Source organism: Trichomonas vaginalis, chromosome VI (genome assembly GCF_026262505.1).
Source record: "Trichomonas vaginalis G3 chromosome VI, whole genome shotgun sequence".
Classification (NCBI taxonomy): Eukaryota; Parabasalia; order Trichomonadida; family Trichomonadidae; genus Trichomonas; species Trichomonas vaginalis.
Genome location: NC_067208.1, coordinates 699,473 through 714,444, shown reverse-complemented (window position 1 = coordinate 714,444; position 14,972 = coordinate 699,473). Strand labels below are relative to the sequence as shown.

Sequence of the window (14,972 nt, the reverse complement as noted above, 5' to 3'; positions counted from 1 at the left end):
GCAATTTTTAAAATTTGTGAAAACTCAACGGTTTGACACGTGCCATATGTCATTTTACTCAGAATTTTGTGCTGAATTCAGCAAAAATAATTTTTAGGGTAGATGGGTATATCTAACCTAATTTCTACCACGAATTCTACCCTCATTATTTATAACCGTTTTACATGGTAAACGTTATTTTTGGAATTTTGTGAAAACTCAACGGTTTGACACATGCCATATGCCATTTTACTCAGAATCTCACGAATTCAGCAAAAATAATGAGTTCATTTACTCACAATATTTTTGTACAAAACGACCCCAAACTTTTAACTTCTTTTCTGCAGTTTCTAATGCTATCTTAGCGAGTTCATATTCTCTAAATTCTATCTTTAAATCTTCTTGTTCCCATTGGTCTAGTTCGTATGGAGAATCTCTATAACCATAACATATCTCACGTTCATGTTCTAATTGTTTTTCGCGCATTTTTCTAACTTCTTGTTCGAACAAAGGTTTAGCATTCTCTACTGTATCTTCGAGTTCTTCTTCATCTAACTTCTCATGAACTTTCTTGTCTATGGAGTCCATAATATCTTTGACATAAAATGCATACTTTACAGAGCACCATTCAGCAACAAAATGAACGAAGTCAGGATGTATGTAAATACCTTTGAATTCATTTATAACACCCTTAGTAAGCTCATAAAATGCTTGTTTTGAGGTTGAGCCACTTTTGGCTCGACCATATTCTTTCAACCAAAACTCAAGAATTTCCTGCATTTTAGCACTATTGAGAAATCTGTTTAAATGGTTTAACTTTCCTGCTTCTCTTGCCATCTTTGTTGCATTTATATAACCATCCTTGTCTCTACGTAAGACTTCAATACCGTTATAAGTGCCTTTTGTGAATGTTTCGCCATTAGATTTGTTAGTGAATGTTTTTGCTTCGACTGACATTTCTGTTCTTACATACAAGATAAAAAGTTAGAAAAAAATAAAACTAACTTTATTTTTTCTATCTTAAGGAAATTCATTATTTTTGTGTTGAATTCAGCAAAAATATATTTTAGGGTAGATGGTTAGATCTAACCTCATTTCTACCCTCATTTCTACCCCAGTTATTTTATAAACATTTTACATGATATACGTTATGAATTCGTGAGATTCTAAACAGTTTTGTAGCTTCTATTTCTTCTTTTAGTACATCGAATGTTTTAACAATGCCGAAGGTTTCTTTATACTTCTTCTTGACGTCAGATAATAGGAAATCGTCAGCAGTTGGATAGTTTTTGTTCAGAAATGCTAACATGTCCATTTTATCTTCTGCTGGTTTCTCTACTTCTTTCTTTAAGTCAGCATAGTCGTTTCTCATACGTTCTATCTCTTTGACGGAGTAGTTATATTTCCTCATTGCTGCTTTAAATTTAGAACATTGTGGATTCATTTTTGCGTTATACATTGAAATTTGACCTGCTAGAACAACTAAGGCGTCAATGGTTTTCTTTAACTCAAAAGCAGTTGGTTTTATCTGTTCATTCCATACCTTACCTCTTCTATCTTTATCTCTTATCTGCCATACACATTCTGCAACTAATGAAACAAAGTTGTCGTATGTCTTAAATTCTTCGGATTTATATATGTCAGAGATGTTCTTATATACCATGTCGCAATCTTTGTCCATAACTTTATGGTTGCAATGATATCCTAGAAACTCATAATTTACTTTACGTATGAACTTCTTTATTTCTACTGAGTCAGTTGGTTTCACTTCTATTTCATCGAATTCATGAATAGTGAGCTTTTGTTGTTGGATTTCAGGCAATTTGGGTAAATGGTCAATAATGTCCTGCATGTCATAAAGATATTCTTCATTTTCTTCATCCTGTGCGGTACAGTCTAAATTACTTGTTAACAGTTCTTGCTTTATCTTCTGGATTTTTGTTTCAAAAGTATATGAAGAAGGAATAAAGCTTTTCATCTCTACCAACATTGACGTAGGATTCATGACTAACGAATTTGGTGCTGTTGTTTGAATTGTTGTTGTGCCGATTGTTGAAATCATATCTTTTATACAAAATAAAAAAATAAATAAAAATAAAACTAACTTTATTTTTTTCATCTTAAGGAAATTCATGAAAATTCAAGACCCTTTGGGTCTCGCTGCTTAGCGGCTGAGGGTAGAAATGAGGGTAGATAACTGTTATTTTTGACGAAGTGAAGATTTGCACTTCGTCAAAAAATCCCTGAAATCAAGAATTAATTCCCGTCAAATACAAAAAATGAGGGTAGAAATGAGGGTAGAAATGAGGGTAGATCTAACCATCTACCCTAAACATTATTTTTGGTCATGGACTTCGTCCTCGCCGCTTTGCGTCTTTATGTTAAAATAAATGGTACCATTAATAATACATGACTGTTCTCATTCATGTCTGATTTACATCTAATGAAAAAGTTTAGAAGAATTTTCTTATTCTTTCTGGCATATTTTTGTCTTTCCAGTACTCCCGCTCTAATGGTCCCAGATGTGTTGGCTTTGACTCTCTCAAGTTCTTAGATGGTATAACATCTTCAACACCTCCTTCATATCTTACTTTATAAGTGTCATCGTTTATGTTGTAGTCAAGTATTTCAATAACCACTCCTCGCTTTGCTTCGTCAATGGTTTCAGCAAGTTTGCCATTACTACTTTCAACTAATTTATGTCGAGGGTAAAACGCAATAGAGTCGTCGGCAGCTTTTATAAGATATCCATTACCTTGCGTAGAGTCTACGATATAATAATTTCGACTTAACCTTAAACGTTTCTTTGTCAACGGTTTGTCGTCAAGAACTACACGAACTTTTGTACCAGGAATGAGGGTAAATTGTGTTGAATTTCTGATATTTTGTGTTTGGCTTCGTTTCTTTTGTATATACTTTTCTTCTTGTTGTTGTGTCATTGAATTTGGTGTATGTCCTGTTGTAGAATGTGTTGAGGAATTATATACTTCGAGAAAATGTTTCATTGTTTCTTCGGTAAAGTCTCGCTCTTGATTTAAATCTCTGAGCGTTCTTATGAAGCGGTTTATGATGCCGAGTATGTTATGGTTATGGTCTTCAGTAGTGTAGTGAGTTATGTTATGCTTAATGAGAAAATCTGTGATTTCATTGCTGAGATATGCACTGTCTTGGTCTGATGTTAAAGTACTTGGGCTATGTTCTGCTACAAACTTTTGTAAAACTCTTAACACTTCACGAGTTCCTTTATTTTTCATTGGATATGCATATGCTTTACGAGTGTTAACATTAATGAAGATGAGGAATGGTTTATGTCCTCCTTTTCTGCTTTGAATGAGAGTGTCAAATTGGTATGCGTCAGGAGTGTTGGAGTAAATTGGTAAAAAGTAGTCGTAAGGGTTTATTTTTGTTTGATGTACAACATTTTTGTCAAAGAACCTTTTCACTTCAGCTCTGTTAGTAAATCCCCAACTCTTTGCAGCTTCATTGAATTTCTTAAATGACCTCCATGGATGTTGTTCGAATACTTCTTTCAAGCTCATTTATGTAAAGTTAAAGATTTTATTCAAGACGGTAAGCCCGCAAAGCAGGCTCAAGCGCGTTCATTGAACGCGGTACCATGCAAATACAGTCACAAATGGTGGCATGTAATCTGCACCCGAGCCTGTTGGATTTGTTGTGAAAGTATGGACATGATTTCCTCCTGGTTCAGTTGGTCGAAAAGTCTTTTTTGCTGAATTGTTATAAGATGGAGATAAAACATCATTGCCAGCATAATATTCTGAGTTGTATAATGGATGGTCTCTTAATGAGTGACTATGGTCACCAGAAAAGTTTGTAGTTCCTGTATGAGTGTGCGGTGGAAGGTTTGCTTCAGTAATTTTCTTTGAACCTCCTGTTTCCTTTGAAGAGTTAGCACAGTATAAGAATTTGTCTACAATCTGTTCCCACGCACCAAAACCTAAAACTTTTGAAGGATTTGTTGAGTTCATTGACGTATAAATAGAGCCTATAGGATATAATGTTTCAAGAATCTGAGTCTTTAATGTTTGAAGCTCTGTTTTGTCTGCTTTCTTGTCTAGCATTGCGGGTAGTTCATATGCTTCAAAGTTTCTGGCATGATCTTCGATATTCCTACAACTCTTATCTAAATTGTTAAGAGTATCTTTTACGCTTGTACTCGGATTCTCTAAAGGTGCACTTGAACCCAAATCATAGTTCAATATTATGTCGTCTGCTCTAACAGTAGTGAAGGATTTATGTGTATGATTTTTGTCGGCTTTACTGTCTAACATTGATGGTAGTTCATATGCTTCAAAGTTTCTGGCATGATCTTCGATATTCCTACAACTCTTATCTAAATTGTTAAGAGTATCTTTTACGCTTGTACTCGGATTCTCTAAAGGTGCACTTGAACCCAAATCATAGTTCAATATTATGTCGTCTGCTCTAACAGTAGTGAAGGATTTATGTGTATGATTTTTGTCGGCTTTACTATTTAATGTAGCTTGAAGTTCATTTATATCGGAGATATTGTGTTTATGAGATTTCAAAACTTTGTTCGTTGCGTCAAGTTCATCTTTGTCGGCTCTACTTTTAATAGCATCTTCAAAAGTTATTTTTGCCTTAACTCTCAAAGTAAATCTTGGTTCAACTAATACACCGTTAACATTGAAAGTAGAGGCATAAATTTCATCGTTATAACTAAATGCTTCTAGCGCTTTACCTGTGTCATAATGTACAGTACAGCTTATGTCATAACCTTTAGCACGAATGTATTTATATCTTCTTTCATTAACATCTTCCGTCTTCACTTTTTCATCCTGTGTTAAATATCCATGGTAGTCCGTTATAATCTGTTCATCTGAAGTTATATAATGAACATGGTTTTTATCTGCTTTACTATTTAATGTAGCTTGAAGTTCATTTATATCGGAGATATTGTGTTTATGTTCTTTATCTGCTTTTTCGGCTAATTTCTCTTCTATCTCATTTATTTCAAGTTCATGCCTACCACCACCTCCCGAAGAAGTATTTTTCTTCAGCTCTTGAAGAACGTCCACTTCGCCATCTTTGGTGTCAATAATGAGACTTTGAGTTAAAACCTTTCCTGTCTTAATGGATGTTTGTAAAACTTCTTCTTCACCGTGTTCGGGGTCATGGTCGTCATCATATCTTGTGAAATCAGAGATGTTGTCATACATTAAGCATATCTGTCTCAAAAGTTCTGCTATTTGAAACTGGAACGAAAGATATACAGAACTTTCATCATCTCCTAAAGTCAAGTCTGCTTTCTTAAGTATTTCTTGAATGTATGCAATGAGAACAGAGTACCTTGGAAAATATTCGAACAATATTTCATTAGCTGTTGGTTTTGGTGGTTCTTCTGGAGTTTCTGCATCTCTTGACTTCAATGCTCTTGCTCCCAAAGACCTAAATGTTAGAGCACCGGGTTTTACAAAGGACTTTATAAATGCTTTAATAGTTCCTGGTAAGTTATTGTTAGCATTAAGTAAGTTCCTTATGCTTCCATCATGTACGTCCATAGCACTATGTAAAAAATCTATACTTTTCTTGTAGTCAGCAATAGACTGACTGTGATTTTTTAAAGATTTGTCAATACCTTTAAGCCAATCTTCATGCATGTCTGATACTGAGCCAAGAATATCATTTGCTTCCTTTAGTGTATTTTGTGCTTCTCGTAAAGTATCCAATCCCGTACGTGCATTGTTTGCTATACGTCTTACAGTATCTATTTGACTCCTTGTTTCTTGCATCCAACCAGATAAAGTTTTAATAGTATCCGAACCATTTGAAATGAAGTTCAAAGCATTTTTAACGTCATCTAAAGCTTCTTCACCAAGTACTGCCCATATCTTTCCGATTTGGTATTGAAGAACTCCATATGAAGCAGCTGTTAAACCAGTATTTATAAGGTCCCATATCCATGATTTAGCAGTTTTTCCATCCTTTCCATCCTTTCCATCCAAACCGTTTTCGCCTTGAGGTCCTTGTATTCCTTGTGGTCCTTGAGGTCCGGTGTCACCCTTCTCTCCTTTCAGTTCATCTTTATGTTCGTTATAATATTCTAATGTCATAAGGTGTACATCATTACTGCTACCAGCAACGCCGAGAATTTGTTTCTCATTCATGACTAAATTCTTTAGGCATTTAATGTTGTCGTCAAATCGAAAGCTCTTTAACAATTCAATGAGAACATTCAGTACTTTCACTAATGAGGCATCTACTGTAGAATTTATATATTGCACCGTTCCATCATTTATGATGGGAACCTTGCTTGTTGTAATGAATGGGTCATAAGTGTTAAAAGTATCGAAATCAATGACTTTTTTAGTTTTTCCATCGTCAATGACTAAATCATTGCCTTCAATGGTTAAAGTTGAGTTTTCGTTTACTAGTTCATGTGCTCTTCTTGCTTCATTTGTTTCATACGCATATGCAGCAATAGTCATATTTTAATGAGAATAAAATGTTGTTCTATTTGCAAAGTACAGACCCAAACGAATACGGGACAGTAAAGCTACAAACAAACTTAGGTCTTCAGAATGAAGCGCTTGCTTTCAGAGTTGTTGACTTTAATACTATTGCTTCATTCGTTATAACTGACGAAACAGATTTCATGGAGTTTGAAATAGATGGAAAGAAGCACGAAATAAGATTTCACAATAATGTAGAATATAAGATGGAAACATTAGCTGGAGTGTTAAATGCGCTCATAAATACTACAATAAACAAGGAGAACGAAGAAAACTTAATGAATGTTAAACTTATTGCAGGAGTTTTGAAGTTCAGTTATGCGAAGGAGTTTAAGATAACACGAATGAGTCATAGAGTACAACTTCTTTTGGGTGCATACCATATGACATTTCCTTTGAAAAGTGTTGACAAAACGATTGAGATGAAATCTGTTCCATACGTATGTTATGGTAATTGTTTGTACGTTGAGTCTAAAAATAGCTAATGTCACAGGTATTTCAGGAGTTAATAGTAAAGGTTCAGTAGAATATAAATCCTTCTGTTATGCAGTCAATTCAATGTTCATTCCAAACGTTCCTGTCATAGCAACTCATTTAGGTAAATGGGTTCGCATTAGTCCTCATAATTTGAAAGACATGCAATTCAGACTTGTTGACTTTCAAGGAGAGCCTGTAGAACTGAAGGCACCAGTGCGAATGACTGTTGAAGTTGACTTTTTAGAAAATATTAAATGCAACAGCTTACAAGAGAACTCAGAGCTAAAAATATAAAGTATGAATGTTATGTATTAGGTCATGAACTTTGGTTGTTGCTGTTTGATGAAACAAATGAGTTAGTTATGTCAGTCAAGAGAACAGAAAAATATTGTGTTAGTGAAAACTGCACCAAGTCAATAAGATTAGGTTTGCATTATGAAGATGAGTTCGATACTGTTGAAGAAGTTTTTGGATAGATATTACAAATTGCTTTAATTTACTAAAACATATTTCAAACAAAGCTTATAGTAAGTAGATAGTTTTGTATACTCGTTCGAATATTTATACTTAAACTCAACTCCTGGAGTACCTGGTGTTTCAATGATGCGGATGTTACCTATTTTCATGAATATGGCGTTTGACCACAGCATTCGATTTCAGGGTCGAGATAGTCAATGACACATTGTTTCCTGTTATTCGTGATATAACATTTTCAAGGTCCTTTGTTAGAATTATTTGGTTCTTACTTATAAGATTTGTCAAAAGCTTCTTATCGTCTTTGAGTAAAATTGTTTGGTATAACTGAAGAAGGTAATGGTCTACGTTATCTGAAGGATTTGTTTGAACATTTGTGTAAGGGTTGTCGTTGGCTTCTCTTGAAAGAATTTGGTCCAGTGGTGGATACTCTAACTTAACATCTGATGTAGCGTTAGCGTTTGAAGCTGTGTTTAAATTCACGGATTTCAGCTCTGGTTCTGGTTCTTTCAAACACTCTGAACTATAGTTCTTTATGACAATATTGTTTGTCGTTCGTGAGTCAACATTTGATGTTGGTTCAATTGGAACATTAACGGCACCAGCTAAGATGGATTTGCTTCTCATTTCATATAGAATAAAAACCTTTTATATGTATGAAATGAACAATATACTCGACAAGGGTTTGAATGTAAAGCTAACGAATGAAAATATTGTTGAATTCACTGAGACAGGTGCTGTGTATAAAGATGTAGAACTACTGAACAAAAGAGCTAAGGGAAGAAGCAGGAACATGAACAAAGGGTGGAAGCCTATAAAAATTTATGTCAATGATGGCTCAGGAGGTTCAAACATAAAGTATGCAGAAAGTTATAGAGTTTATGCTCTCAAAGGTGAAAAGCCTTCATTTAAGAACAGCTATTCTAACGCATATCCTCAAAAGCTAACGGATGGGAAGTGGATGATATGAATGACAGCAAAAATATTAACAGAAATGGCGACAGAGATGCATGGAATTTGTTTACCATCAGTCAATTGAAGGTTAAACTTTAAAACAATGTTGGTCGTTCCCATGGAATATTTTTGACTTTAATGGTATTAGTCATGATATGAATCTCAAGGTATGAACGAGGAGAGATGAGAGACTTATATGCTTCCCAAATTTCTTCAAAAGGTAATGTTATACCTGACTGTTTCCAAATGAGTTCAATATCATAGCGTGAGAAACCTTGAAAGATAACGAAGTCAGTTATGAGACGTTTTATGTTTAAAGCAAGAAACGCCATGTTTGCATAAGTATTGCTACAGTTAAATGGTAATGTCTGACTTTAGTTATGATGTTAGCTAATGGTGAGTCTGGTTTTGAACTAAACCTTTTCCGGCGAAGTCGTCACAAACTAAGAGTGTTTGAAGGATATTTTTTGAAGGGGTATTTTGAAAGTTTTGACAGAATGTAGTTTGTAAGTCGTTTCATATCGTAAACTCCTGAGTATTGACGTAAGTGGTGTTTGTCAATAATTCTTTCCATCTCCTCAGAAGTCTTTTGCATTCCTGACTGTATAAATTCAACGATGGCATAATATTTCCTCTTACGTCGAATGTAACGTTGAAGAAATTCAATGAGTTCACTGTCTGGAACTTTAACGACAGAGGCTTGAACTTTTGACATAAATGTTTTCGCTGTTGAATCCATAGAGTCTGAAGTTGCTGATATAATGATTTGGTCATAGTAAGAGTCGTTTCCTAAACGCTCTGTTATGAGTATATGACGAATGAGGTTAAATGTCTTACCTGAACCCATCTTTCCACAATAGAAATACACACCATTTGAACAGAACTCATAATCTTTGCTGAAAGGAAGAATGAGAGAAGAGTTAAGTTTATCTGTGGTTTCATTCATGTCTTCATCTACGTCATGTATTAAATGCTTCATTTTATCTCCATTAAAAATGCAAGTCAGAAATATTCAGAACATAGCACCGAGTCTAACTGACAAGAGTATAAAGATATACTATGAACACGTTATGATGAAACCTACCAAAATTCAAGAAAGTCAGTATACTTATGAATATCCAAGACACTGGGTAGAGTATGTAGGAGGTGAGAAAGCTATTGAAATAAGACAAGTTAGAAGTATTCCAGCAGGAAGGACAATATTATTGAAGAACTTTAATGTTTTGAGGTATAATGATGAAACAAAGAAGCAAGATAGTTTCCCTGTTGCTGTGTATGTGAACCTAGACACAGGAGATGACATGAAAGTTTTTAACACAAAGCTTCAAACGGTAGTGAGAGAACAACTTATAGCAGAAGGACACCCATTACCTTCAGAAGTTACCATAGCATATAATTTTGAAACAAACTCAATAGATTTTAAAGTCGTCTCTGCAAAGAAGTCAGGTTTTACATTTAATGAAGCAGATGTATATTCGAATGAAAACTTCAAAGCTATTGCATGGTTAGATAATGACGATTGCTTTAAGAAAATATTTAAATTCAGTGACTCAACGATGTCAATAGATGACCTTCGTGGAATGTTACCATCGACGTTTACAGTTGAAGGTTCAGCAGGATTGCTTACAAGATTGTCAATTGGTGGTATTTGGTCTCGTGAGAACATTGTTATAAAATCCAGTATAAGTGAATTTGCTGAAGAATCTATATTATGTCTTTCAAACTATATGTATTCGCCGCCGAAGCATTATAGTATAACAAACTTTGTCAGTAAGTTTAACATAAGACTTGTCGAACCTTCTTCAATGAAAGATGTTGTGCTACCTAAAGATGGAAAGGATGGACTCATTATTGAGCTGATTTTAATAGCATATTAAATGAGCTTGTTCTTGAAGGTCATTCATGATGAAATAACTGTTGTAGAAGATGTTAGCAATTGTTCAGACATTTTGAAGCGTATAGATGATATAAGAAATAAGTTAGATAGACCGCAAAGCGGTGAGGGCGAAGCCCGTGAGAACGCTTATGTTTCATTGACTTTCTCCAGTAACGAGAACTTTTATGAGATAATATTGAAGAGAGATGATTTTAATATGGTGTAAATGGTAGCTTGGGCAGCTTTAGGCGCAATGGGAACAAAAGCATTAGCATTTGGAGCAAAAGCACTTGGAGCTTATGACGCAGTAAATAAAATGAGTGGAGGAAGGGTTTCGAAGACATTAGATGCAAATAAAGGGAAGATTGGAGGCTGGGTTGCAAAGAAGTTAAGATTAAATAAAATAGGGCTCATAAATAAAGCATCCAATTTGGTTGCGACTGAGTCAGAAAATGCTTTAGGAAAGGACGACGAGTTTGCAAAACACGCAAAAGACTTTAATGACCAGATGAAAGGTGAAACAATGCATTTAAATAGATTCGATGGAACTAAAGAAAATGTTTCTTCTCCACCTGTAGTTCTTCCGTATGGTCCCTATGGAATGTATGGAAACCCTTATGAACGACCATTTGACCCATTGACTGGTGGAAGTAACTGGTATCATTACGGACGAAGAAGAAAGACAGTCAAGTTGGAGACAGACGTGAAGAAAGCAACTAAAAAGAAACCAAGGAAGAGAGTTATAAAGCAATGAATTCAACAGGGTGAAAAAAGAGGGTAGAAATGAGGTTAGATCTACCCTTCTACCCTAAATTTATTTTTGCGCTATGTTTTCATACGTGTGAGGGTGGTGATATCATTAATTTTTAAGTTTATTTTTATATAAATGACGAAAACTATTGAGATAACAAACTACAACGGTCATGACTTCAAGAATTTGTTCTTCGTTCCTCGTGAAAATACATTCTATCAGATACGAGGGAGAAAGGGTAAAGTTAGTTTGAGCGTTTATGAAGGAATGAAGAATGGAAAGTTTATACAAGCATATGATACAAACGGTAAGCGTGTTTCATTAGCTTTGTCAAAACTTACTAACATTTATTTTGACAGTGATTTTGACCTATATGAAGAAGAAAGTGAGTCAGAAGATTATGAGCTGTTATGTGAAGCACAGCAATGGGAGGAGTTGCAATACTTTTGTAAGTGAGAACGTTTATTTTTACATTAATGAAGTCATTAGTGGTTGGCGGTTTGTAAATATTTAAGGTTAAGTTAGTGTTGTCGTTTGTGTTGTAAAATATACGTTACTGGTTTTGTAAATATTTAAGGTTAAGTGGTGTACGGAGGCGCGCAGTGCCTCAGTACACGACTTAGCCATACTAACTAAATCAACATGCATCATAATGACAAATAAATATATAACAGCACTGAATATTTTTATTTGCCATTAACAGTTAAAATATAATAAAGGTTAGTTTGCATACCTATTTTAAATTCGAGTTCATTTTTCTTGGCAATGCAGAATGCGTATCGATCCTCACAATTATTGTTGCTGCTATAAATATTTTTAGTTCGACACTCTTCTAAAAAAAAGATACGTAATTCAATTGAAAGACTATTTGTTGTTTCTATGTGTGTCTCCGCACTTCCTAAAAGATTGTATAAATAAGTATTTTCTTCAATTAAACACTTAATAATTGAGATTGAAATACTAGGTATATCTACATGAATCAAATATTTATGCTCATTGTACTTGATAATACATTCTCTGAAATTATAAATACCGAAGTTATAAAATCCAAATATTCCCCATCCGGCATCAACATGAGAGTTATTCAAAAAATAGATGAATAAATTTCTGACAAGGAAAATTGAAAATAACTAAATATTACTTGGGTTTCATTTGTTGCTTTATTTCCTTTGAAATAGGAGTAATTAATATAAAAATTTTGACATTGATATGTAAAAAATGCAGGATTTCCTTGTGCAATGTTGTCAGTATCATTTACAAAAGATACTGATGCATCTCCTTTTTGGAAAGAAAAAGATGTATAGGTGGAACTTCCTGGATGAATTGATGATAGAAAAATATAATTTTTCGATGAAGAATCGGAAACAGCTGCAACACAATATGATCCTGCATTCAATGAAATGGATTTCGTACTACAGATTCGATAACTTATGCATTGGCCTTGGTTGAAGTAAATACATCCTCCATTTGAGAAATTTGAATTTATATTTGAACAATTTAAGAAGGCAGATCTGCACACAAGAAGTTTTGTATCTGAACTTCCTTCAATTCGAATAACACCACTTGGACTAAGAAATGAAAAGAATGTTTCGTCAACAAAACAGTTTCCAGATTCTCTGATTGTCTTGTTCCCGTTAAAGGTAGTAGGAGTTGTATGACTTCCAAAAAACTTATTCCATATTGAGATATCACAGTGTATCCAAATGAATCTTCTTTTTATTAGCTATGCCGATTTTTTATATTGCAGGAAAATGGCACTTTTTATATTGCTTTGCATAGTTATATTATATGTTTATTCACATTCAATCTTTGATAGTTATATAAATTAATGAGAAACAGAACGAGAATCCATAAATTTTGCTTCATTCATTTTTCCAAAGTAAGAATAGTTCAGAATAAAATATTTTTCATTTCAATGATTTGCCGCACTTGTAACCCAATATTTCCTAAAAATATGCAGTATAAAATGAATAAATCTGCCATAGAAGAATTAACTATTGACTTTGAGTGGGAAAAAATTCATTTACGAAGTGAGATAAAAATACAGTAAATATTAGGTCGCATTCCACTATTTGGCCTATCAGCTGTTTTCTCTTGATTGCAAACTTGAAATTGATTATCGCAGCCATTATTGTCATTAGCACCTTCTTCTATTGGGCATTCTTCTGTAGAATAAAGACTTAATTTAATAGGAAGATTAGTTGTTATTTCGAATTGTGTCTGTGCATCTCCTGAAAGCGTTACTGAACATATGTTTTCTTCTATCAAACAATTAATAACATAAATATAAATACTAGAACTTCCTGAATAAAACAAATTTTTATGTTGATTTGACTTAATAATGCATTCTTTAAATGTATAATTACCTACAAAATATAATCCAAATATTCCGCTTCCCAAATCTACATTTAAATTATTCAGAAATACACATGAATATGATTCTGATGGAGAATATGAATAAAATCGAAATATGACTTCACCGGAAGTAGCTTTATGTCCATTGAAATAGCTGTAATTTATGCAAAAGTAATCACTTTGCTCTATATAAAATGCAGGATTATAATTTGCTATGTTATTGGTATCATTTACCAAAGAAACTAAAACATCTCCATTTCTAAAATAAAAAGAGTTATATTGAGAATTTCCTGAGTGTATTGATGAAAGGAGAATATAGTTTTTTGATGAAGAATCCGAAACAACTGTTTTGCAATATGATCCTTCATTTAATGTACTACATTTTGAACTACAGACTTGATAACTAATACATTGTCCTTGGTTCAGGTATATGCATCCTCCGTGTTTGGAGGATGTATTTGAATTTGAACAACTTAAGAATGTTGATGTACTAACAAGAAGTTTTGTGTTTTGACTTCCTTCAATTCGAATAACACTATTTGGATTAAGGAATGAAAAAAATGTTTCGTCAACAAAACAATTTCCTGCATCATTAATTGTTTTGTTCTTGTTATACGTAGCAGGAGTTGTATCACTCCCATAATACTTATTCCATACTGAGATATCACAATTTAACCAAATGAATCTGATTATTATGAACAATATCGTTTTTTTTATGAATTTTTATAGAATTTGATACTTTTAAGGGTTAACGGTCCATTTTCATTACCATTCAAAATTGAATACTAAAATGTGAATTATCGTTATCTTTTTTTTAAGATTTTTTGTTTGATAAATAACCTTCCAGAGACTTCAAATACGATCTTATATATTTCATGATTCTTTAGTGTTTTCAAAAGGTTTGAAGTTCAATTTTCCCCAAAAATCCACTCATTCAGTAATGCCTATCATAGTATAATTCATTTGAAATAGTTATATTTTCACACAATACTAGCGAAGCCGTATTTTCTCACTTAATCAACTTCAAAATTGGAAATGTATATACTCTGAACTTCAATTCTTTTTGTCAATCTATTTTCAATGTTAGTAAACAAACTCCAACTCCATGAGGTTTTCAATTATATATGCATGCATTCAAATTCTAATGCTAATATAAATTAAAAACTAAGAATCAAAAAGAAGAAGAATATACTAGAGAATTACACTTTTCCGGCATTTTTTGAGGTTTCGCACTCATGACAAAATGCCAGAAATGTGTGAAATAATATTAAAGAGTGAATACTTTTATTTACTGCCAATTGTCAAAATATGATACAGACAAGGACGTATGCCAAATTTAAATTCAAGTGCATTTTTATCTTCAAGGCATCTCCGATATCGATCTTGCAAATCATCATTCATTATAATATTTTCTGTTTGACATTCTCTTGGAGGATAAAGTCTGAATTCAAGAGAAAGACTATTTGTTGTTTCTACTTCTAGCACTGCATCTCCGGGATAACCTAAATCTGTTCCTTCAATTAAGCAATTGATAAATGAAACATAAAAATCAGAATTAGCACCAACAGAATAAATTAAATTGGAATATTTGTTGTACTTAATAATGCATTCT

At 33.4% G+C, this 14,972-nt stretch overlaps 7 protein-coding genes and 2 pseudogenes across 9 annotated transcripts, besides 1 other annotated feature; 2 read left to right on the top strand and 7 right to left on the bottom strand.

Annotated features, from left to right (window-relative positions):
• Window positions 1–11,574: part of a mobile genetic element that runs on past the window's edge.
• TVAGG3_0780120 (uncharacterized protein) lies at window positions 271–936 on the bottom strand (the record flags this gene model as incomplete). Its single annotated transcript, XM_051246278.1, has 1 exon — window positions 271–936. The coding sequence occupies one exon, from the start codon at window positions 934–936 to the stop codon at window positions 271–273; it is 666 nt and encodes a 221-aa protein (XP_051081753.1).
• Window positions 1,570–2,041, bottom strand: TVAGG3_0780110 (organellar and viral DNA polymerase type B; the record flags this gene model as incomplete). Its single annotated transcript, XM_051246277.1, has 1 exon — window positions 1,570–2,041. A coding segment is annotated over one exon (472 nt), but the record flags the coding sequence as incomplete, so codon positions are not given.
• TVAGG3_0780100 (integrase core domain containing protein family) lies at window positions 2,896–3,518 on the bottom strand (the record flags this gene model as incomplete). The annotated part of the gene is made up of 1 exon (XM_051246276.1): window positions 2,896–3,518. A coding segment is annotated over one exon (623 nt), but the record flags the coding sequence as incomplete, so codon positions are not given.
• Window positions 3,579–4,607, bottom strand: TVAGG3_0780090 (keratin-associated protein family; the record flags this gene model as incomplete). Its single annotated transcript, XM_051246275.1, has 1 exon — window positions 3,579–4,607. A coding segment is annotated over one exon (1,029 nt), but the record flags the coding sequence as incomplete, so codon positions are not given.
• On the bottom strand, window positions 5,443–6,449 carry TVAGG3_0780080 (organellar and viral DNA polymerase type B; the record flags this gene model as incomplete). The annotated part of the gene is made up of 1 exon (XM_051246274.1): window positions 5,443–6,449. A coding segment is annotated over one exon (1,007 nt), but the record flags the coding sequence as incomplete, so codon positions are not given.
• TVAGG3_0780070 (uncharacterized protein) lies at window positions 7,032–7,244 on the top strand (the record flags this gene model as incomplete). Its single annotated transcript, XM_051246273.1, has 1 exon — window positions 7,032–7,244. One exon carries the CDS (start codon window positions 7,032–7,034, stop codon window positions 7,242–7,244), a length of 213 nt encoding a protein of 70 aa, XP_051081748.1.
• On the bottom strand, window positions 7,442–8,051 carry TVAGG3_0780060 (annotated as a pseudogene). The gene has a single exon. A coding segment is annotated over exon 1 (610 nt).
• On the bottom strand, window positions 8,474–9,324 carry TVAGG3_0780050 (annotated as a pseudogene). Its single transcript has one exon. A coding segment is annotated over exon 1 (851 nt).
• TVAGG3_0780040 (uncharacterized protein) lies at window positions 9,374–10,255 on the top strand (the record flags this gene model as incomplete). Its single annotated transcript, XM_001298034.2, has 1 exon — window positions 9,374–10,255. One exon carries the CDS (start codon window positions 9,374–9,376, stop codon window positions 10,253–10,255), a length of 882 nt encoding a protein of 293 aa, XP_001298035.2.
• Window positions 11,575–14,972: the final 3,398 nt, after the last annotated feature.